The sequence below is a fragment of the Pantherophis guttatus genome, chromosome 1 (genome assembly GCF_059756535.1).
Source record: "Pantherophis guttatus breed Tessera chromosome 1, ASM5975653v1, whole genome shotgun sequence".
Lineage (NCBI taxonomy): Eukaryota > Metazoa > Chordata > Lepidosauria > Squamata > Colubridae > Pantherophis > Pantherophis guttatus.
Genome location: NC_142063.1, coordinates 157,067,844 through 157,091,165, shown reverse-complemented (window position 1 = coordinate 157,091,165; position 23,322 = coordinate 157,067,844). Strand labels below are relative to the sequence as shown.

Here is a 23,322-nt window from a genome sequence, read left to right as displayed (position 1 = left end):
GCCGAATAACTTAAAGAAAAAACATCTATCTTTCAATTTTTAAAAAAACCATCTCTTTTCAAAGTGCCTGAAGTTCCCAAACCAGTTCCAGAAGAAAAAGTACCTGTCCCCAAAAAAGTGCCACCTCCAAAAGCTAAAGGTATGTCTTATCTAAAGAGTAATATGAAGAAACATTAATATTACTTGTCATCCATGTTGTCATACAAGCATTAATATTACTTGTCATCCATGTTGTTAGACATGAATTGTGGTAGTTCAAAGTTTTGTGATGTCTTATGTGTTTGTACATGATGAGATGAAAATCTTTTTTAAAAATATCCTCCATACTATCTTTAAAAGTGCCTGAAGTTCCCGCACCTGTCCCAGAAGAGGAAGTGCCTATTCCCAAAAAAGTTCCAGCACCACCACCTGCCAAAGGTACCTGTAAAATTTGTAACAGTACAAAAAAGTTATAAATGTTGTCATTGCTTGTCACTGATATAGTCTATTGTCAGTATTTAAATTTTGTCATATCTTGTTTGTTGTCTATGTTGACACCAAAATCTTTTAAGAATTCTTATTATCTTTAAAACATATAGGATCGCAAATGAATTCCATAAACCAATCTGATTCCTCCTGTAAAGGCAACAACTCGCTGTGTCAAGTGTACATCCTGTCTTTAAAACCTCTTAAAACAAATAAATGTTGACTGTATTTGTCATTAATCTTTGTCAGTCAAGTACATAAAATCCATATTCGTAGTTTAAACTTATATTAAGTTTGTTCATGTTGACTTGAGTACAGAATACTTTAAAAAAAACCATACTATTTTCAAAGTGCCTAAAGTTCCCAAACCTGTCCCAGAAGAGGAAGTCCCGGTTCCCAAAAAAGTGCCAGCTCCACCAGCCAAAGGTATATCTAATATTTATAACAGCATGAAAAATGCTAATGTTCAATCATATTCTTAAATATTAATGTTGGAATATATTTTGTTGGAGTATATATTTTATACAACAACTACAGTAATATTCAGCTAGTATATGGCAGTGTTTACAAGTTTGGATCTATAGTATAAACTTTATTTCCTTTTATTCTAAGAAAACTTTTCTGTTTCCTGTTATAGTTAAACAGTTAAGCAGTAAAGCACATGGTGACTGTACACTGTTTGATCTGTAGTGCTATATATAAACAGAATTTCTAACAATTAGACAACATAAACTAATAGTTCAATGTTTCATAGTATCTTCTGGTGACTTGAGACCAATATCATTTTTAAAAATTAAAAACTCTTTTTTTTAAAAGTGCCTGAAGTGCCCAAACCTGTCCCAGAAGAGAAAGTGCCCGTTCCCAAAAAGGTGCCAGCTCCTCCCGCTAAAGGTACAGGTGAAATTTGTAACACTGTGAAAACAAAATTATTTCACAATAATTCTTCTGTTAAGGGTTAAATGCCCTTATTAATGCTTCACATTCTTGAGTTGTCTTCTGCATTTGTCAATAGTAAATTGATAACAAAATCTTAAAATAAGAAAATCCTATATTTTTTAAAGTGCCTGAAGTTCCCATACCAGTCGTAGAAGAAGAAGAAGAAGAAGAAGAAGAAGTGCCCATTCCTAAAAAAGTACCAGCTCCACCAGCCAAAGGTACATCTAACTTTTGAAAAAATAATATGGAAAGAACTTTAATATTGACGTGACTTGTCATCTTTATTCTTGAGCATAAGAAATAAATACTGGTACTTCACAAAGTTTTGTGGTGTCTTACATGTTTGTCCATGGTGAGTTGAGCTCAAAATCTTACAGACAAAAATCTGTCTTTCAATCCCAAGTTCCCAAACCTGTTCCAGAAGAGAAAATGCCTGTTGCTAAAAAGGTGCCAGCTCCGCCAGTTAAAGGTACATATGAAATGTATAAGTCTATAAAAAATATAAATGTTGACAGTATCTGTGGCGTTCTTAAATTTTAAGCATTAATATCAGCACGAGATGTTTTGTGTTGTTTTGTCTGTTATCCAAGTTCTGTTCAAAATCTTTTTTTAAAATGCTTTATTTAAATTGTTTGCAATTGCCATCATGTTATGTACAAAAATGTTTCTTTCCTCTTAGAGGTGTTAGGTACTCTTGCCAAATATTTAATACTTAAAATATCTTGAAAACAAATGAACGTGGGGAGTATATATCATTAATATTTTAAGTTTCAAGCACCTACACTAGTGCTGCAAGCTTTTAGGTCTTCCATATTTGTTTGTGTTGATCTGAAATAAATAAAAAATATTCATTCTAAAAAAAACCCAAACTTTCTTTCAAGTCCCTGAAGTTCCCAAAGTAGTGGAGGAAGAAGAAATATTTGAAGTTCCCAAAAAAGTGCCAGCTCCACCAGCCAAAGGTATATCTAACTTTTGAAAAAATAATATAGAAAGAACTTTAATATTGATGTGATTTGTCATCTTTATTCTTGAGCATAAGAAATAAATACTGGTACTTCACAAAGTTTTGTGATGTCTTACATGTTTGTCCATGGTGAGTTGAGCTCAAAATCTTACAGACAAAAATCTGTCTTTCAATCCCAAGTTCCCAAACCTGTTCCAGAAGAGAAAATGCCTGTTGCTAAAAAGGTGCCAGCTCCGCCAGTTAAAGGTACATATGAAATGTATAAGTCTATGAAAAATATAAATGTTGACAGTATCTGCGGCGTTCTTAAATTTTAAGCATTAATATCAGCACAAGATGTTTTGTGTTGTTTTGTCTGTTATCCAAGTTCTGTTCAAAATCTTTTTTTAAAATGCTTTATTTAAATTGTCTGCAATTGCCATCATGTTATGTGCAAAAATGTTTCTTTCCTCTTAGAGGTGTTAGGTGCTCTTGCCAAATATTTATCTTGAAAACAAATAAATGTGGGGAGTATATATCATTAATATTTTAAGTTTCAAGCACCTACACTAGTGCTGCAAGCCTTTAGGTCTTCCATATTTGTTTGTGTTGATCTGAAATAAATAAAAAATATTCATTCTTAAAAAAACCCATACTTTCTTTCAAGTCCCTGAAGTTCCCAAAGTAGTGGAGGAAGAAGAAATATTTGAAGTTCCCAAAAAAGTGCCAGCTCCACCAGCCAAAGGTACATCTAATATTTATAACAAAGGACTAATTTTGGCATTCCTTATCATTCAAATGCCTAACGATGAGTCACCAATATCAGTAGTCCAGAAGTTTGTGAAGTCTTACATGTTTGTTGTCCCTAGTGAACTGGGCTCAAAATCTTATAGAAAATACATCTATTTTTCAAATCCCTTCAGTTTCCAAACCTGTTCCTGAAAAACTGCCAGCTCTATCTGTTGAGTGTTGTATAGAATATTTATAGTAGTTGAGGGGAAATGTTGATGTTAGCTATCATACATCTTCTTAAATATTAAATACCAATTTCTGTTGAAAAATATCTAGCAGCTTGTATGCTAGTCCATACTGATTTGAGATCAAACCTTTAAAAAGGAACTATCTCTTTTTAAAGTGCCTGAAGTTCCCAAGCCTGTCCCAGAAGAAAAAGTAGCTGTTCCCAAAAAAGTACCAGCTCCACCAGCCAAAGGTACATGTGAAACTTGAAAGAAGTATGAAAGAAAATACTATGATGATGTTGCTAGTCATGTATCTTCTTCAGTTGAATGTTAAACAACAAAATCAATAACTTAAAAGTTTTACTGTGTCTTTGTATTGTCTATCCATGTTGACTTGAGACCTACATCTTTTTTTTTTAATCTTCCTATCGTAAAAGTGCCAAAGGTTTCCAGATATGTCCAGGAAGATAAAATACCTATTCTCAAAGAAAGACCCATACTATGCTTCAAATATTTATGATAGTATGAAAAAAAAATGAATTACTTGTCATCCATATCCTTAAACATTGGACAAAAATCTTGCTAGTTCAAAGTTTTGTGCTATCTTGTATGTTTGTCTATAGTAAGTTGAACTCTATATCTTAAAGAAAAAAAAAACCCTCTTTCAAGTCTTTGAAATTTCCAATCTTGTTCCAGAAGAAGTGCCAAAAGTTCCCCAAATATATACCAGCTCCACCAGTTAAAGTTTGTTTCCACTAATTTTCGAAACTGTGGGGGTGGGGTGGGGGGAATGACATTACCTGTCACTGTTATTCTCCAGTTAAGAGCAGAACAACATCAATAGTTGTGAGAGAATTTGAGGAGGCTAAAGTAGAAACAGGAGGAATTTAGACAGAAACCATCCACAATTAATGGAGAGGTTCAACTGTAACTCAGTCTGAGTTCTGAAAAGCCTAGAAAGAAGAGTAAGAGCCCATTTCAATCAACTCATTAATAAAAGAGAATGGGTGGTTACTGTTGCCTTTTCCAGGATTCTTTAACTCTTGCATTAAAGACCTTCATAATGTCTACCTGCTTCTTTCTTCCTTGATCATGCGATGCAATATTGGGCTTGAAGGTTCTTCAGTGTTTTGTAATGTCTTCTACTGTATGTTTCACTTTGGTGACTTGAGAACAAAATCTTTATTAAAAATCGTTAAATCTTTTTTTTCCAAGTCCCTGAAGTTCCAAAACTTGTTCCAGAAGAGAAAGTGCCAGCTCCCAAAAAGGTGCCGCCTCCACCAGCCAAAGGTACAGATGAAATTTGTAACCCTGTGGAAAAAAAGTTGACAATATATATCACTTATATTCTTTAGTTAAGGGTTAAATACAAAGAACAGAAGATTCAGGGTTTTGCATTGTTTTCTATATTTGTCCATGGTGAACTAAGAACAAAATCTTGAAATAAGAAAACTATCTCTTTTTAAAGTTCCTGAAGTTCCCAAAGCTGTCCCAGAAGAGAAAGTGCCTGTTCCCAAAAAAGTGCCACCTCCACCAGCCAAAGGTACATCTATCATTTGTAACAATAACAGGAAAACATTAAGATTAAAATTTCTTGTCATCCATATTGTTTAGCATTAAACACCAGCATTCGTAGTCCAAAACTGAGTAATGTCTTATATGTTTATCGATGGTGGGATGAGCTCAACATCTTAAAAGAAAATGTATCTGTCTTTCAATCCCTGAAGTTCCCAAACCTGTCCCAGAAGAGGAAGTGCCAGTTCCTAAAAAAGTGCCAGCTCCACCAGCCAAAGGTACATATAGTATGTGTAATAGTATGTGACATAACTTGCAATCCTTATTCTTAAGTATTAGACACCAATATTGGTAGGTCAAAATCTTGTGATGTCTTATGTGTTTGTCAATGTTGCCTTGAGACCAAAATCTTTTTTAAAAATCCTCTATACTATCTTTAAAGTGCCTGAAGTTCCCAAACCTGTCCCAGAAGAGAAAGTGCCTATTCCCAAAAAAGTGCCACCTCCAGCAGCCAAAGGTATATCTAACATTTAAAATTATTTATTCTTATTCTTAAGTGGTAGACACCAATATTGTCTATTCTTAAGTAGACATCAATATACTATTCAAAGTTTTTGGGTATCTTATATGTTTGTCCATGTTGAGTTGAGCTCAAAATCTTTAAGAAAAAAAATGCTTTCTTTCAATTCCTGAAGTTCCCAAACCTGTTCCAGAAGAGGAAGTGCCCATTCCCAAAAAGGTGCCAGCTCCACCAGCCAAGGGTACGTCTAAGATTTATAATACTAAGAAAGAACATCAAGATTGGAATTGCTTGCCATCTATATCCTTAAGTGTTAAGTTTTGCTATGGTAGTTCAAAGTTTTCTGGTATTTTATGTTTGTCCATGGTAAGTTGAGCTCAAAATCTCTAAGAAAAAAAAAAATCTTTCAATTTCTGAACTTATATGTTTCTTCATGGTGAGTTGAGCTCAATATCTTTAAGAACAAAAAAATGTATCTTTAAATTCCTGAACTTCCCAAACCTGTCCCAGAAGAGGAAGTGCCAGTTCCAAAAAACTTCCATTATCCAAAGGCATATTCACCATTTTTAAAAGTAGTATAAAAACATTACTTCTCTTCCTTCTTCTTAAGCATTAGGCACCAATATTGGTCATTGAAAGTGTTGTGATGTCTTATGTGTTTGTCCATGTTGACCCCACACCAAAGTATATACAAAAATATCCTCTGTACTATCTTATAAGTGCCTGAAGTTCCCAAACTTGTCCTGGAAGAGAAAGTACCTGTTCCTAAAGAGGTGCCAGCTTCACCAACCAAAAGTATATCTAATTTTTTGCTATAGTAATATGAAAAAGATTAATGTTGACAATACTTGGAATTCTTATTCTTAAAAAGATTAGACACCAATGTTAGTAGGTATTGTGATGTCTTATGTGTTTGCCAATGATGAGTTAAGCTCAATATCTTTAAGAAAAAATATCTATCTTTCAATTCTTAAAGTTCCCAAGCCTGTTCCAGAAGAGAAAGTGCCTGTTCCCAAAAAAGTGCCACCTACACCAGCCAAAGGTACATCTAACATTTTGAAACTCTGCAGAAAAAACTATATTGATTCAAATGCAAGGGGACAGGATTGAGTTGTACAACAGCATACATGATCTGGACTATGTTTTTCCATTCCCCAAATTGCCGAATCAGAGGATACCCAATGAAATTGAATCCTGGTAGAATCCAAACAAACAAAAGAAAATGTATTTTTATACAACACATAATTCAACTTTGGAATTTGGAATCATGAAATGTAATGCTGGCTACCAGTTTGGCTGGCTTTAAATAAGGGTTGGATCGAGTCTTGGAAGTCAAGGGGGATCAATGGCTATTAGCTCTGATGGCACTATGGCTGCCTCCGAAAGCCATCTGCTAGGAGATCTTTGGGCTTCCTTATGCAGTTGAGTAGCCACTATGAGGACCCATGCTGGACTAGATGGGCTAAGGGTGTGATTCACAGGGAATTGCTTATGTTCTTATGCTCTTAAATGATGCTACCTGTTACATTCTAAAATATTAAGCACCAGTATCAACCATTCAGAATTTTTTGATTCTATATGTTTGATCATTAAAAAAAACTCACCTCTGTACTATCTTTAAAGTGCCTGGAGCTCCTAAACCTGTTCCAGAAGAGAAAATGCCACTTCCTCCAGCCAATATTTATATCTATATAAATATTGGAATCATTCACCTTGTCACTGATGTATCATTTCTGTGCTCAAAAAAACCCAAAGCTATTAAAGAGTATATCCAATTTCTCTCCATATTGCCAGTGGACTCATAATTTAAGATGTCTGATGTGTCCAAGGAAGTCTTTCTTGAAAGGAACGTACCCATTACTCCATCAAAAAAAAAAAAAGTTCAATCCATTTATGAAAGGCACAATGCTTACCTGGTTAAAATTTTATTCCACAGTATTAAACTTGGTATATACAGTATACTTTATTGTCTATCAAATATATGTCAATAATGTGTATGTCAAATGTTTGCAAACAAAAACCCCATGAATACAGGTTGTGTTTCATGTTGCTTTCTTATTCTTTTATTGCAAATCAATGACTATGTAACCAGTTGCAGTCCTCTCAACAACTATAGAATTTACTAGATGACTTGGGATTGTCACTATCTCACAGGGCTCTTGTAAGAATAAAATGAGTTAGACCTAATCTGAACTCTCAAAGCAAAGTAGAATGTAAAGTTAAATAAAAGTAAAAAAAGAGAGAATGAGATTCATATCGAAAATTATTTGCTGCTACATGAAAAGACATTTGGTATCTAATAAAACATTGGCATTTCCTGACAAAGATTTGGCAAAGATTTTTTCCTCATAATCTTTCATAATGCCTTCCAGTTTATTTCTGCTGACTAACAATATTGTATGCCAGTTAGGTTACATGCTTTTTTTTAGAATAAGGTATTATAATTATTTGACATCTGTGGGTGCTTTTAGTTTCACTTTGTTTTGAATGGTTTTTATGCAGTCTTTGAAATAATGGCAAGTTAATTGTCTTTAAAGTGCCTGTGATAAGAAAGAAGATTGTCCATAAGGAAAAGGTCACTGCTCCTGCTCCTACTGCTGAAGAATATGTTTATGAAGAATATGAGAAGTATGAAACATATGAGAAGGCTGAGGAATACTTGCCAGCCGAAGAAGTTGAAGAAGAATATGCAGAAGTGCCAGAAGAACCTGAAGTTGAGCATTATGAGGAAGTTTCAGAAGAACCTGAAGCTGAGTATTACGAGGAAGCTCCAGAAGAACCTGAAACTGAAGAGTATAAGGAAACAGTGGAAACAGAGGAATATGAGTATTATGAAGAGGTTAAGGAGACAGAAGAATATGAGGAAGTGTATGAGGTTCCACCAGCCATAGGTACATCAATTCTTTTATCTGTTGTGTCTTGACTAGATTGTCTTTAAATATCTTTATTCCACCAACCCCCATTTACTGATTGTATATAGAAGGTTCCATGTGAGAATGTAGATCAAACCAACTCTCCTGTTGTTACTGGGAATTTTCAAGATAAAATATGGTTATATAGTTATTTATGTATCACATTTAGAAACCGTGTATCTCTCTCATAGAGGGACTCTGGACAGTGTACAAATAAATTCTATTATACAGAGAGCTTTCATAAGCATGAAGGAGAATGAAGTAGGGAGAAGCTAATAAATAAATATCCCCCCCCCACCAGCTATCTCCCTCGCCCCAAGTCACTGCAATATGCTCACTTTAGGAGAAGTTGTATTTAGGATCAATTTCATAACTTAAATCCTTCCTTTAACAAAATGATAGTTACATAACTTTCCCTTTTTCTCTCCTACCCGCCCCCCCGCCCCCATTTTGTACCTTTGAGTTGGTCTCAACTCCTGACTAAATGCATTAGTCTGCAGATTTCCTGGCAACATATTTTTGGAAGTGTTTTGCCCTGCCTACAAGTCCAAAGGATTGTACCTAGGAGAGAAATATAGATAAATTATTATCACATTTTTTTCTGGAACCCTGAGTCTTCATGTTTCTTTATTAAAGGATCATATTCTTTATATTTCCTTTTTCATTAGCATTCTTGATAAAAGCTGGGCCAATTAATTTAATTGTTTAAGTTTGAGGAATATATGTATTAAATTAACTATGTTTTCCTACTACTATCACCATTTATTCATGGGCTTTGAGATTCATGGGCTTTGAGAATTCATGCTAAATATCTGAAGAAGGGAAAAAAATCATAGAAGGGGAAAAAATCCGGAACATAAGTTTGAACCCCAACATTTTGGCTCAAGACCAGAAGGCATTTCTACATGTGCTAGAGCAGTGTGTGGCCTTCAATGCCACACATATTAAAGTTCCTGGGGTTGAGAAACACTGTGCCAGAGAGTTGTCCAATTATCAAATGCAGCCCCATTCTCCCTTCCTGTCCAATCCTCAACTATTTTAAGAATTTTTTTATTTTGTGTTTGGAATGATTCCCCACCATGAATTTGTCTCTTTTTTGCTTCTCCCTAAAATCTGAATGTGAGACACTCAATTTGTTCTTCTTCATTGTTGACTAATCCCTAATTCAATGGCTGAATAAGTATTTAAAAAAGAAATTCATCTTTTTAAAGTGCCTGAAGTTCGGAAGCCAGTCCCAAAAGAAAAGGTACCAACTGCTGTTCCTAAAAAAGAAGTGGCACCTCCACCTAAAGGTACTCTTTTTCTTCAGCTATCATGATGATATAAATTCTGACTTAATTGCTGATATTCTATATCTTCTCTCTTTGCCTTGTATGTATTGATTATGTCAAATTATGTGCTCACTAAGTGTGATCTTGTGTTCTGTTCTTTCCTCATTATTAAGTAACATTCTTCTCAGAATCCTATACAAATCAATAACTAAAAAAGATATCTGTATCTTTAAAGTGCCTGAAGTGCCCAAGAAAGCTGTTCCTGAGGAGAAGGTGCCTAAGCCTGTTCCAAAAAGAAAAGAGCCTTTACCACCTAAAGGTACATTGAATATTGACGAGAAAGAAGATTAAAATCTTATATTTATTTTCATCTGTTTGGTGTTAATGATATTGCCCTAGTTTTGTTTCTGTCTGGACATTATTCTCCCAGGCCTTGGATAAGGGTGCTTGGTGGCCCCTTTGTTGGATGTCAATTGTCGGTGGGAGGATTTGGGGTTCCCTGAATTCACCATTTTTTGTCTTCTTCCTTTGTGATATCTGATTGTATTGTTCTTTTGTTTCAGTTGTACTGTTTTTGTATTGTTTTGGCACATTGTGACGAAGATTCATTATTGAAATCCTAATTTAAATGTGAAGTATCTTATCAAACAAAGCAGTGCTAGCAGCCATCATGTGATCAGCAATATACTAATTCATTTTTGGCTGCAAAATTAATTGCTCCGCCTGCTAATCATTGTATTTTGAAAAGGAAAGTACAATCATGGCTTTTCTTCTTTTTTGTTCCCTTTTAGGTTATTTATTTTTTTTACTATTGTTGATGCTGTTTTTGTGTTTTTCCCCCTTTGTCCTTTGTTTGAACAATTGTAAACCACCCTGAAACACTAGTAGTCAGGTAGCATATATATTTAATATATTATTATTATTATTATTATTATTATTATTATTATTATTATTGACATAGAAAGCAAATAATTAATGAATTATCTTTTTGAGTTTTAATTTGAGCTTTAGTTATCATGGATTACATGTCTTCTTATCTGTTGTTTGAATGCTGTCTGTCTAATCTGTTGTTTGTGTGCATCATTTTGAAATTTCTACTAATATCTTTAAAGTGTATGAACTGGAAGAGGAAGCTCTTCCAGAAGAAAAGATACCAACTGGCATTCCTGCAAAAGACAAAGCTCCTCCAGCTAAAGGTACATCAGTTCCTATACACATTTCTCAAGCAATCAACCCTTCTTAAAGTGCCTTCTCAGTCTTTTCTTGCCTGCCCCCTTCCCTGTTTGTCTAATATTCTATGTTTGTCTCTATACTCAAAAAGAAACTAATATCTCTGATGTGTCTTCAGTGGCCAAGAAAGATGTGCTAGAAAAGAAGAAACCCGTCCCTAAGGAAGAAGTGACACTCATCCAAGGTAACATCTTCAAGCTGCAAATGGAATAACAGTTGATGATTCTTCATTTTCCTCTATTAATCTCTTTTAGAATCAAAGATTTAATGGAAGGTGGATGGATTCATTGCATTTTTTAAAAGTCTACAATTTTATAGAATAATCAAATGAGATATAATTCAGTACTGAGAATCTAATATCTCCATTAGATTGGGTGCTTCCCCAGTCACGGGAGGCAACACCTGCAGTCAATAATAATATTTCTTTATATAGATCTCAATTTACTTTGAGACAACTGAAAGAAATTATAACAGATTCCTCAATGCCTTTTTAGGGAGAAAACATCTATCTTCTAAAACATTAGTCTAAAGTTAAATGCATCTTTTCAATTAACTTGATGAAATTATCATCAGTCTTATATCCATGCTGGCATGGGATGATGTAGATTGTAGTAGGACAGTCCTAGAAAACAATGATTTGAGGAAAATTGCCCAAGAAAATACAATTAGGTTTGCAAATTTATAGAATAGTATATTAATCTATCATGTTAGCCCATCAACAGGAAAAAAACTGGCTGACCTAAAAATCAAAACCACAATTTTATTATTAATTTTTGCATAGAAAAAACAATATAAGGAAAATACAAGACCAGTGAAATATGTATGTTGTTGTAACTGTTTGTCTGTTATTTACATTAACCTCTTATTTAAAAAAAAATACTAATATCTTTAAAGCACCTGAGATTCAAGAGAAGAAGATTCCTCAAAAAATAATTTCTATTGCACGGACTCCTAAATCACAGGAACTTCCAGCATCTAAAGGTATATCAGCTCTTCATGAACATAATCATAAAATAAATGAATTTCAAGGCAATTTAATCAAGTACGTTATCATATATTTCTGGATTTTGTGTTTGGTTGACATAAATTGTTCATGTTGTCAGGGTGTTTTTTTTTTTACATTAAAAAAGAAACTCTTGCAGAAATTAATATCTTTAAAAGAACTCTGTGATATGAAAGGTTGACTTTTTTTATTTCAATCAAAGACCAGTACAACTCTGAGATATCAAACAGAGAGAGAGAGAGAGAGGAGAGAGAAAGAAAATTCTTAACTATGGAAGAGAATTCACTTATTAAAAGACTGAATCTGAATAAGTCTGTTGCAAGCACATCTAACTTGTGATCGAGTATTTTATAGGGGAATCAATTATTTAATCTAACAACCGACCTACTCCAGATATTATGAACAAATCTGAATCTTAACATAGAATGCCAGATCTTCTTTTTGTTCATAGTCCTTTGCTTTCTTTTTTTCCAAAAATGTTCAAAGTATGAGTTGTATGTCAAAAGAAATAATATTTTTAAGTGGCAGAAACCTATGAGGAAATCCTCCTAGAAGAAAAAGAAGAAGGAGTTCCAGATATCATTTCTGGGAAAGAAAAGATTCTGTCTTTCAAAGGTACATAATCTCTCCAAAGAGTACATAGACCAACAAAATCACCAAACTATTGAAAATGTTCCATTATTTTATCTGTACAGTTTCATGCTGCCATTTGCATTTTGTGTTTTACAAATTCTTACAAGAATTAATTTTATTTAAAGTGTCCAAGGTATCCAGAAAAGGGATGGCAGAAGAGAAGATACCTGCTGCAAAAGTTGAAAAACCAGAGACGGTTTCTCTATATAAAAAAGGAGAATCCACTGCTGAAATTAAAACAATACAACCTCAAATATCAGAAGAGAAAAAAATTGTTGCTAAAACTCCCAAACCAGAATCCATCATTAAATCTAAACCAGCAGAGCCTCAGGTACCAGAACAGAAGAAAACTGTCTCTAAAACTAGAAAACAAGAATTCACTGAATTGCTAGAAGTAGTAGAGAAAGTGCCAGAGAAGAAGGCAGCCGCTACTAAGCCTAGAAAACCCCAAATTGTAGAACTCGAAGAAGAAATAACTGAACCTCAGCTGCCCCAAAGGAAAATAGCAGTTACTAAATCTAAAAAAGCTGAGCCCCTTACGGAGCAGAAAATGGTGGACTCGCAGGTGCCTCAACAGAAGATAACTCCCACAGAACCTAGGAAAAAAGAGCATGCTGGGGTTCCTGAAATACTCAAGGTTGAAGTGGAAGAACTGAGGGAAAGAATTGCTAAACCTTCCAAACCAGAACTTATAGTGACACCTGAAACCACAGAACTTGTACCAAGAAAAACAGTAGTCATTACTAAACCTAAAAAATCAGAGACTATTGCAGTAGATAAAACTGTGGAATCTAAACAGAAGATTGTAGTTGCCAAACGAAAAATAGCAGAACCTGCAGTAGTGCCAGAAGCAATAGAGTTCAAGACAGAAGAGGAAGAGGAGGAAGAAAAAGAAATTACTATTTCTAAAGCCCCCAAACCAGAACATGATGTGATACCTGAAATCATAGAACACATACCAGGAAAAATGGTAGTAATTACTAAAGCTAAAAAAACAGAAACTATTCCAGTAGATAAAATTGTGGAATCTAAACAGAAGATTAAGATTGCCAAACCGAGAAAACTAGAATCTGCAATGATGCCAGAAGCAATAGAGTTCAAAAAGGAAGAGGAGGAGGAGGAGGAGGAGGAGGAGGAGGAGGAGGAGGAGGAGGAAGAAGAAGAAGAAAAACAAATTACTATTGCTAAACCCCCCAAACCAGAACTTATGCCAATACCAAAAACCACAGAACACATACAAGGAAAAAAGGTAGTAATTACAAAACCTAAAAAACCAGAGACTATTGCAATAGATAAAACCATGGAATCTAAAAAGAAAATTGTGGTTCCCAGACGAAAAAAACCAGAACATGCAGTGGTGCCGGAAGCAATAGATTTCCAGAAAAAAGAGGAGGAGGAGGAGGAGGAAGAAAAAGAAATTACAATTGCTAAAGCCCCCAAACCAGAAACTGTGGTGATACCTGAAATCACAGAACACATACCAGAAAAAACATTAGTAATTACTAAAGCTAAAAAAACAGAGACTATTCCAGTAGATAAAATTGTGGAATCTAAACAGAAGATTAAGATTGCCAAACCAAGAAAACTAGAATCTGCAATGGTGCCAGAAGCAATAGAGTTCAAAAAGGAAGAGGAGGAAGCGGAGGAGAAGGAAGAAGAAGGAGAAGAAAAACAAATTACTATTGCTAAACCCCCCAAACCAGAAGATACAGAACACATACAAAGAAAAAAGATAGTAATTACTAAACCTAAAAAACCAGAGACTATTGCAATAGATAAAACAGAGGAGTCTAAAAAGAAAATTGTGGTTGCCAGACGAAAAAAACCAGAACCTGCAGCAATAGACTTCAAGAAGGAGGAAGAGGAAGAGGAGGAGGAGGAGGAAGAGGAAGAAGAAGAAGAAGAAATTACTATTTCTAAAGCCCCCAAACCAGAACATGTGGTGATAGCTGAAACCACAGAACATATACCAGAAAAAACATTAGTAATTACTAAACTTAAAAAAACAGAGACTATTGCTGTAGATAAAGCTGTGGAATCTAAACAGAAGTTTGATATTGCCAAACCAGAATCTGCAGTGGTGCCAAAAGCAATAGAGTTCAAAAAGGAAGAGGAGGAAGCAGGGGAGGAGGAAGGAGAAAGAGAAGAAAAACAAATTACTATTGCTAAACCCCTCAAACCAGAAGTTACAGAACACATACAAAGAAAAAAGATAGTAATTACTAAACCTAAAATACCAGAAACTATTGCAATAGATAAAACTGTGGAGTCTAAAAAGAAAATTGTGGTTGCCAGACGAAAAAAACCAGAACCTGCAGCAATAGATTTCAAGAAGGAGGAAGAGAAAGAAGAGGAGGAGGAGGAGGAGGAGGAGGAGGAGGAAGAGGAAGAAAAAGAAATTACTATTGCTAAAGCCCCCAAATCAGAAACTGTGGTGATACCTGAAATCACAGAACACATACCAGGAAAAACATTAGTAATTACTAAACCTAAAAAACCAGATACTATTACAGTAGATAAAATTGTGGAATCTAAACAGAAGATTGATATTGCCAAACCGAGAAAACCAGAATCCGCAGTGGTGCCAGAAGCAATAGAGTTAAAAAAAGAAGAGGAGGAAGTGGAGGAGAAGGAAGAAGGAGAAGAAAAACGAATTACTATTGCTAAACCCCCCAAACCAGAAGTTACAGAACACATACAAAGAAAAAAGGTAGTAATTACTAAACCTAAAAAACCAGAGACTTTTGCAATAGATAAAACTGAGGAGTCTAAAAAGAAAATTGTGGTTGCCAGACGAAAAAAACCAGAACCTGCAGCAATAGATTTCAAGAAGGAGGAAGAGGAAGAGGAGGAGGAGGAGGAAGAGGAAGAAGAAGAAGAAATTACTATTGCTAAAGCCCCCAAACCAGAACATGTGGTGATAGCTGAAACCACAGAACATATACCAGAAAAAACATTAGTAATTACTAAACTTAAAAAAACAGAGACTATTGCAGGAGATAAAGCTGTGGAATCTAAACAGAAGATTGATATTGCCAAACCAGAATCTGCAGTGGTGCCAAAAGCAATAGAGTTCAAAAAGGAAGAGGAGGAAGCAGGGGAGGAGGAAGGAGAAGGAGAAGGAGAAGGAGAAGAAAAACAAATTACTATTGCTAAACCCCTCAAACCAGAAGTTACAGAACACATACAAAGAAAAAAGATAGTAATTACTAAACCTAAAAAACCAAAAACTATTGCAATAGATAAAACTGTGGAGTCTAAAAAGGAAATTGTGGTTGCCAGACGAAAAAAACCAGAACCTGCAGCAATAGATTTCAAAAAGGAGGAAGAGCAAGAGGAGGAGGAAGAGGAGAAGGAGGAAGAGGAAGAAGATAAAGAAGAAATTACTATTGCTAAAGCCCCCAAACCAGAACATGTGGTGATAGCTGAAGCCACAGAACATATACCAGAAAAAACATTAGTAATTACTAAACTTAAAAAAACAGAGACTATTGCAATAGATAAAGCTATGGAATCTAAACAGAACATTATGGTGCCCAGTCTCAAAAAATCAGAATCCGCAGTGGTGCCAGAAGCAATAGAGTTCAAGACAGAAGAGGAGGAAGAGGAGGAGGAGGAAGAAGAAGAAATTACTACTGCTAAACTCCACAAACCAGAACCTATGGTGAAACATGAAAAAGTTGAAACTCAAGTGTCTGAAAAGAAGAAAACTATGATTACACCTAAAAAACCAATTACAATGCCCAAAACATTAAAAGTGGAAGAAGAAAAACTAGTATCTGCCAAACCTGAAGCTATTGCAGTAGTTGAACTCGAAAAGCAGCAAAAAAGAGAAGAAGAGAAGAGAACTCATGCTAAACTCCCCAAAACTGAACCTATGATTACACGTGAAACGGTAGATCACCCAGAGCCAGAAAACAAGATAGCTGTTGCTAAAGCTAAACCACCTGAGCCTATTATCATCCCCCAAAAAGTGGAACCCCACGTACCAAAACAAAAGATAACTGCAACCAAACCTAGAAAACCAGAATCCTTTGTGCTGACTGAGGCAGTAGAGCTTGAAGCAGCAGAAGAAAAGATAGCTATAGCACAGCCTCAGGAACTAGAACATGTGAGCCTTGAACCAGTAGAACCTCCAAAACATGAAAAAAAGAAACAGATCATGAAATCCAAGAAAGCTATTATAGAGCCTAAAGAAGCAGAGCAAAAAAAGGAAGGAATAAAATTAACTATCACCAAACCCAGAAAACCAGAACCCTTTGAGTCATTAGTGATTGAGGTGGAAGAAGAGGCAGCCATTTCCAAACCCCAAAAATCTGAACATTATGTCTTGCTTGAAAGAGAACTTCTGGTACCTGAAGGGAAGAAAAGTATAGCTAAACCTAAGACAACTGTTAAAGTGTCTAAAACATTAGTAGAAGAAGAAAAAATTGCTATTTCCCCGCCCGGGAAAGAAGAAGTCTTGGTGGTGCCAGAAATAATGCAATTAGAAGAAGAGGAAGAAGAAGTAGAAGAAAAAGAATTGCCTCAAAAATTAGAAGAAAAGGTGATTGTTGCTAAACCTAAAAAAAGAAAACCTGAAACCATAGAACCTTCGCCAATAAAAGGTAGATGTTATCTTCAAAAACAAAATGCACTCATATCTTAATAAATGTTTGTCTAGTTTTGTGTGGAAGGTATGTCTCCTTGAAAATATGTTTTTGTATCTGTACAAATTCCTTGTCTTATAACTTGGAACTGTGAATATGTGAAAGTCATGTCACTTTCATGTCTTGTCATGTCACATTTGACTTAGTGTCAGATCTTGTTGTCTCTTGTTGTCTTGTTGATAATTATTGGTGTGATATCTTTTTCCATGTATGTAATTTACACCGTCTAATATATTTTAAATATCTGATATATACAAGATGTAGATGTTATCTTCAAAAGCAAAATACACTCTTATCTTAATAAGTGTTTGTCTAGTTTTGTACGGAAGAAATGTCTCCTTGAAAATATGTTTTTGTATCTGTACACATTCCTTGTCTTATAACTTGGAACTGTGCATATGTGAAAGTCATGTCAAACTTAGTGTCAATTCTTGTTGTCTCTTGTTGTCTTGTTGATAATTATTGATGTTTATCTTTTTTCCATTTATGTAATTAACACTAATATATTTTAAATATTTGATATATAGAAGAAAACTGCAAAATATTTTTTAGGGCTGAGGAGCGATAATTTTACAACATGGACATTGCAGATATTTTGAAATCTTTTATATTTTCAGTTGAGTTCAGTCATGTCCATCAACTAATAGAGAAACATCCAAAGTCTCAGATGAGAGCATATTTGCTTAGGTAAATGGATCACCCACAATTGAATGAGCTGCAGCTAAAAATTTGTATCTCAATTCCTTAGTTACTCAAAAGATTTATCATATTTATCGCCTGACCATGCAATATTTCTTCATAACTCTTGAAGATGTCCTCAGGGATGACTTGTTCATGATAATTGGAAGGATCCTGAATGTTTCTTCATGTGATTTTACTACCAGTATTCTTGACCTTCTGTCTTTCTGTCATTTTTTGTCTATTTGAACAAGAAATCTTTTCTTTATACTGTGAGAAAACTATTTGAAATTCTTTAAGCTAAAACATACTAATATCTTTAAAGTTCCTGAGATGCCCAAGAAAGTTGTGCTGGAAGAGAAAGTAATTGTTGCTGTGCCTAAAAAACCAGAGCCACCGTCCCCTGCTAAAGGTACATCCCACGCTTAATGTCATTCTGAGAAAATTGTGCTGTTTTTTCCCCTCAGTCTTGAAAATTCAGTTTTTATACTTTTATACTTGTATAACTTAATTTTTTTTAATCTGAAATCTTGAAATACCGTAAGTATTAAAATAATGCTGAGTTATCAGTGCCAAAGTCCATTTTATAATTCCTTTTCACTTATGTTTTAACGTACTGAAATGTAACAGAAAACAATACTATTTCTTTAAAGTGCCTGAAGTGCCTAAGAAAGCAGTCCCAGAAGAGAAGGTACCAGCTGCTGTTCCAGAAGCACCTCCAGCCAAAGGTACATCTTATTAAAAATAACCCTGATGGATAGTATATATTTGTTTTATAAATGTACATTGCTACTTTATGTTTTGTAGATTATTGTTTCTGAACCCTGTTACTGACATATAAAAACAGAACATTCTGCCTCTTCGCCTGTCTTACAAAACCATTTATATTTGAGCTAATGACATATGTTTGTTCAGGATTTATAGCACTGCTTGAGACAGAGACAAATTCCTTGTGTATCCAATCACACTTGGCCAATAACGAATTATATATAAATTTCCTAAGGATGTACACAATAAATAAATTAAGCTTATGTATGACTGAATGTGGCATACAAGCGAAGAGACTAGCACAATTGATGTTTATCTAAGAAGAAGCTCCATTGAGCTTCAGTGGAATTTACTTTTAAATAGGCATTTATAAGATTACCTTATACAGAGCCTGAAGAAATGTCATGTTATTCACTGCTTGACAATGGAATAAGATGACATTTAGCCCCAGTTGATTCACCCTAGGGAGAATCTGATTGATTGTAATTTAAGATTCCTTGTTGAGATTTTTGTCAAGAGCCATGAGGCTGAGATTTCATGAAAATTACATTAATAAACACATAAACTAACTGATGCATCGCAGTTAAGATATTTGTCTCCCCAGTTACCATGTCCAAATGGGAGGAAGCATTTAAAGTATATGTTGCATAGTGTGTTTTGGTGTGCTTATACTTATTTTATTAGATATTCCTCCTCCTGTGTTTAAAGAGAGCTTAAACTAAGCGAGCAAAACCTGAAGCCTTCACCATTGCTTTCATTATATATATGTTTACCACAGGGGTGGGTTCTACTTACCTTTACTACCGGCTTGCAACGGGATCGTGCGCACTTGCTTCACTTGCACATGCGCAGAAGCTTCTGCGCATGCGCAGATTGCTGATGATGACATCTGGGGCGGGGCCTCCCGATGGTTTTACTGCCGGTTCTTGCAAACCGGTACGAACCAGGGGCAACCCACCACTGGTTTACCACCACAGTCATCATTTGATTATATTCTGTGTTATCCTTCCATCTTTATTCCTAAAATGTTCTGTGCAAAGCTCACATGTGGGTACTTTCCCAGCAAACTGTCAAGATTTGCTCTGTAAGCTTTGGAAACCTTCCAGGAGGCTATGGGGTGGAGTGGGAATCAGCTGCTTCTAGTTCTATCAGTGGAAACTGCTTCTGTTAGTGAAACCAGGCCATTAACTCTAACCCTGTGTATATGCCGCAGTTGATGCCTCAAGTGCGAGTAATAAGAGCGTATATCTTTCCTTTAATAGTGCCTGAAGTACCAAAGAAACCCATTCCAGAAGAAAAACCTGTGCCTAAAAAACCAGGTGCACCACCAGCTAAAGGTACATGCAATTTGTAAATTCAGCAAACACACTTAATATGGATCTGAATTAGGGGTGACATGATAGCAGTGTTCCAATATTTAAGAGGTTGCCACAAAGAATTGGGGGGGAGGTTTCAACCTATTCGCCAAAGCATCTGAAGGTAGGACAAGAAGCAATGGATGGAAACTAATCAAGGAGAGAACCAACCTAAAACTAAGGAGAAATTTCCTGACAGAACAATTAATCAGTGGAATGACTTGCCTCCAGAAGTTATCAATGCTCCAACACTGGAGGTTTTGAAGAAGAGATTGGACAACCATTTGTCTGAAATGGTCTAGGGTTTCCTGCTTGAGCAGTGGGTTGGACAAGACGACCTCCAAGGTCCCTTTCAACTCTGTTATTCTGTTATCTCCCTTTAACCTAATAGTGCACTTTAGAATTTGCCCTTAATTTCTCTTGTATTTTTCATTATGCTATAAGTATCTTGTATGCTGTAATTTCATTTTATTAAAATGAGGCATGACTAATGATGTGTTGGAAACTACTGATCATTTTGAGTGACAGGGTTTAGCATATGGTAGATTTTTTAAACATTTGGGATGCGTAATATTGACGCTAATAATCAACTAATATTTTCAAGTGCCCGAAGTGCCAAAGAAACCTGTTCCAAAAGAAAAGGTTCCGGTTGCTGAGCCAAAGGAACCAGAAGCTCCACCTGCTAAAGGTATGGTTGTAGTATTATTAAGATGATAAGCAATATTATACATTTACAGCAAAATCTTTCAGATTATTATATTGCATGTAGATAATATAGAAATATTTTTTAAAAAAATCAGAAACATGAATAATGTATAGGGGGGTGTCGTTGTTTTAGTTATTTTTTTGACACCTGCATTTTTCAAGTTGTTTGCAACATACTTGTACTGAAAGTATTTTAATATTTTTGAAGTGCCTGAAGTGCCAAAGAAGGTTGTCCCTGAAAAGAAAGTACCAACTAAGGTGCCTAAGAAACCAGAAGCTCCACCCGTCAAAGGTATGAATTATTAATAATTGTTAATGTTTTATACTATTTTCTTGAGGGAGAATGGGCAGACCTGCATTGTTACTATGTATGTTTTCAGAAATCCATTACAAGCCATGATGGATCATTTGTGTCATTGCATCATGGTGCAAATGAGGGAAATTTGGGTAATTTGCTTTATTTTGACATGATACATACATACATACAGTCTGTAACCCAGTTCATTTGCACAATGTCACATTTCTTCCCCTGTCGTATTCGGTAGACATCATCATTTCTGTTTTGTACCATTGATCTGTAAAAGGGAAAAAAAGCTTCCTTTCTATGATTAAGCAATTCCGTTCCTGAGTGTCTCCCATGAATCCATCTCTATGAATTTTTCTACTTATTTTTGCATGCTGAACATTTCCTCCAGATCTTTAAAATTCAAAACCTTAAATTGTCTTGTTATCTTTAAAGTTCCTGAGATTCCAAAGGAAGAGGTCCCTGAAGAGGAAGTCTATGTTCCTGAGATCAAAAAGCCAGAGCCACCTCCTGCCAAAGGTGCCAGCATTTTTACGTTATTTTCTAAAATCCAACATGTTATTCCAAATAAAAGTGATACCTTTGCTGCATGAATTAAATTATATTAGAAGATTGATTAGAAAAATAAACTCAGAAATGGCTTGTAGCCTGGTGAGCAAAGAAAGTGACGTTTGTGGGTACCACTTCAGTCAGAATTTATAAGGTCATGCTACTCAGCAGGAATGATGCTATGTTTTGATGAGATTTGATTCACACAGTCTTCTTATAAAGTTTGATATTTTTTATTTCCCTTTTACTATTCTCCGCTCTTTGTAAGCTGCCTGAAGTGTTTGATGCCTGGCAGCTTTAGAAATTGACTGAATAAATAAATAAGCATCCTCCTATGAGTAAATTCTGTGCTCCCTTTAAAAGGCAAGCATAACATTCATTAGGCTTCTTTTTCCATTACTTCCTGTGTATGAATAATGTAGATTCTCTGCCTTATTACAAATATTAATATAAGATGACTACATGCACAGTATTGGAAATTACAACATGTATGATCGATGATGGATTGATTGCATTTATGCATATATTAGTTTTCTCTTTTCTAATGTCCTTTCACATTTAAATAACTGAGAGACTTTGTTTCAAAACTGGGAATACAATCTGTGTAATATTTTTGAAGTTCCAGAAGTGCCAAAGAAAGTCATCCCAGAGGAAAAAGTACCTGTGAAAAAGCCTGAACCTCCCGCCCCCAAAGGTATGGATTAGCATATATTACTTGCATCCTCAAGGATTACGTTAATATTTTAATGTCATCCCTTCCCGAGGTTCCCTATTATTTGACCATCACCCCATTCAAAATATTCAGTGGCAGTTCAGTTCTTATTCTGCAGATATGTTATCAGGAATTCTGCATCATTTCATATTTTTGTCCAAACTTTTTTTAAAAAATCTTTTTTTCTTGAGGTTGTGTTTCTTTCTTTTACATTAATTAATTCTGTCCCTTGTATTCCAAAGTGCCAGAGGTTCCTAAGAAAGTCGTTCCAGAAAAGGAACCAGTTGAACCAGAAGCTCCACCTGCTAAAGGTAAGTGTTATATTAAAGGAATAATTAACAATAATATTAAGTATTTTAAAGCAAACTCTTTTACATTTTAATAGTTTTTGAATATAATATGAAAATATATTTGGCTAAAAATTAGAACATGAAAAATGGGCAGGTGGCTTTATTTTAATTATTTTATTGGCACCTGCATTCTTCAAGTCATTTTTCAAAGTACTTATACTAAAAGTATATTAATATTTTGAAGTGCCTGAAGTGCCAAAGAAAGTTGTTCCTGAAAAGAAAGTACCAACTAAGGTGCCTAAGAAACCAGAAGCTCCACCTGCCAAAGGTATGAATTGTTAATAATTGTTAACAATAATTAATATTTGATATTATTTCTTGAGAACAAATGAGCAGGTGGGGGTATTATTATATGTGTATTTCTAGGAACCTGTTTTCAGCCATGATGGCATCATCTTTGTTATGGTGCGAATGAAAGAAATTATGTAATGATGTCATCATGTCCTCCCTTCCCCAATCTATTTGTATTTGTTTGTGTGTGTGTGTATTTTCTACTGTTGATTTATAAAGAATTAAAAAACTCTTCTATGAATTATTTCAATCTCATCCTAGTTCTCTCTCATAAATCAGTCTTTATAAACTTTGTATTTAATTAATTTTTATACAAATAACATTTCCTACAGATTATTAAAATTCAAAGTAAAAGGCCTTTTTATCTTTAAAGTCGCTGAGGAAGTGGTCCCTGAAGAGGAAGTCCCAGTGCCTGAGATCAAAAAGCCAGAGCCACCTCCTGCCAAAGGTACATATCAGGATTTGGACCATCATACAGGAAGGGCAGGACATGAATTTTTGGTCAAGGGGCATATTTAGAAATTTAAATTCTTTTCTGAGCGCTCTCCTACAATACCTTCCGTGGACTAGAAAA

At 35.0% G+C, this 23,322-nt stretch overlaps 1 protein-coding gene across 1 annotated transcript in view; it reads left to right on the top strand.

Annotated features, from left to right (window-relative positions):
• Window positions 1-23,322, top strand: part of TTN (titin) — a 312,529-nt gene that overhangs the window by 151,467 nt on the left and 137,740 nt on the right. Inside the window, exons 145-178 of the mRNA XM_087882058.1 lie at window positions 65-139; window positions 340-417; window positions 817-891; window positions 1,282-1,356; window positions 1,527-1,619; window positions 1,805-1,870; window positions 2,283-2,360; window positions 2,546-2,611; window positions 3,012-3,089; window positions 3,480-3,554; window positions 4,519-4,593; window positions 4,772-4,846; window positions 5,031-5,096; window positions 5,261-5,335; window positions 5,514-5,579; window positions 6,315-6,380; window positions 7,876-8,229; window positions 9,462-9,542; window positions 9,757-9,840; window positions 10,634-10,717; window positions 10,843-10,935; window positions 11,646-11,732; window positions 12,277-12,369; window positions 12,513-16,994; window positions 18,040-18,126; window positions 18,368-18,442; window positions 19,745-19,819; window positions 20,442-20,525; window positions 20,751-20,834; window positions 21,282-21,365; window positions 22,015-22,089; window positions 22,350-22,418; window positions 22,642-22,725; window positions 23,122-23,196. Of these exons, the coding sequence (XP_087738184.1) occupies window positions 65-139; window positions 340-417; window positions 817-891; window positions 1,282-1,356; window positions 1,527-1,619; window positions 1,805-1,870; window positions 2,283-2,360; window positions 2,546-2,611; window positions 3,012-3,089; window positions 3,480-3,554; window positions 4,519-4,593; window positions 4,772-4,846; window positions 5,031-5,096; window positions 5,261-5,335; window positions 5,514-5,579; window positions 6,315-6,380; window positions 7,876-8,229; window positions 9,462-9,542; window positions 9,757-9,840; window positions 10,634-10,717; window positions 10,843-10,935; window positions 11,646-11,732; window positions 12,277-12,369; window positions 12,513-16,994; window positions 18,040-18,126; window positions 18,368-18,442; window positions 19,745-19,819; window positions 20,442-20,525; window positions 20,751-20,834; window positions 21,282-21,365; window positions 22,015-22,089; window positions 22,350-22,418; window positions 22,642-22,725; window positions 23,122-23,196 (7,332 nt within the window). The remainder of the gene's footprint in view (window positions 1-64; window positions 140-339; window positions 418-816; window positions 892-1,281; window positions 1,357-1,526; window positions 1,620-1,804; window positions 1,871-2,282; window positions 2,361-2,545; window positions 2,612-3,011; window positions 3,090-3,479; window positions 3,555-4,518; window positions 4,594-4,771; window positions 4,847-5,030; window positions 5,097-5,260; window positions 5,336-5,513; window positions 5,580-6,314; window positions 6,381-7,875; window positions 8,230-9,461; window positions 9,543-9,756; window positions 9,841-10,633; window positions 10,718-10,842; window positions 10,936-11,645; window positions 11,733-12,276; window positions 12,370-12,512; window positions 16,995-18,039; window positions 18,127-18,367; window positions 18,443-19,744; window positions 19,820-20,441; window positions 20,526-20,750; window positions 20,835-21,281; window positions 21,366-22,014; window positions 22,090-22,349; window positions 22,419-22,641; window positions 22,726-23,121; window positions 23,197-23,322) is intronic.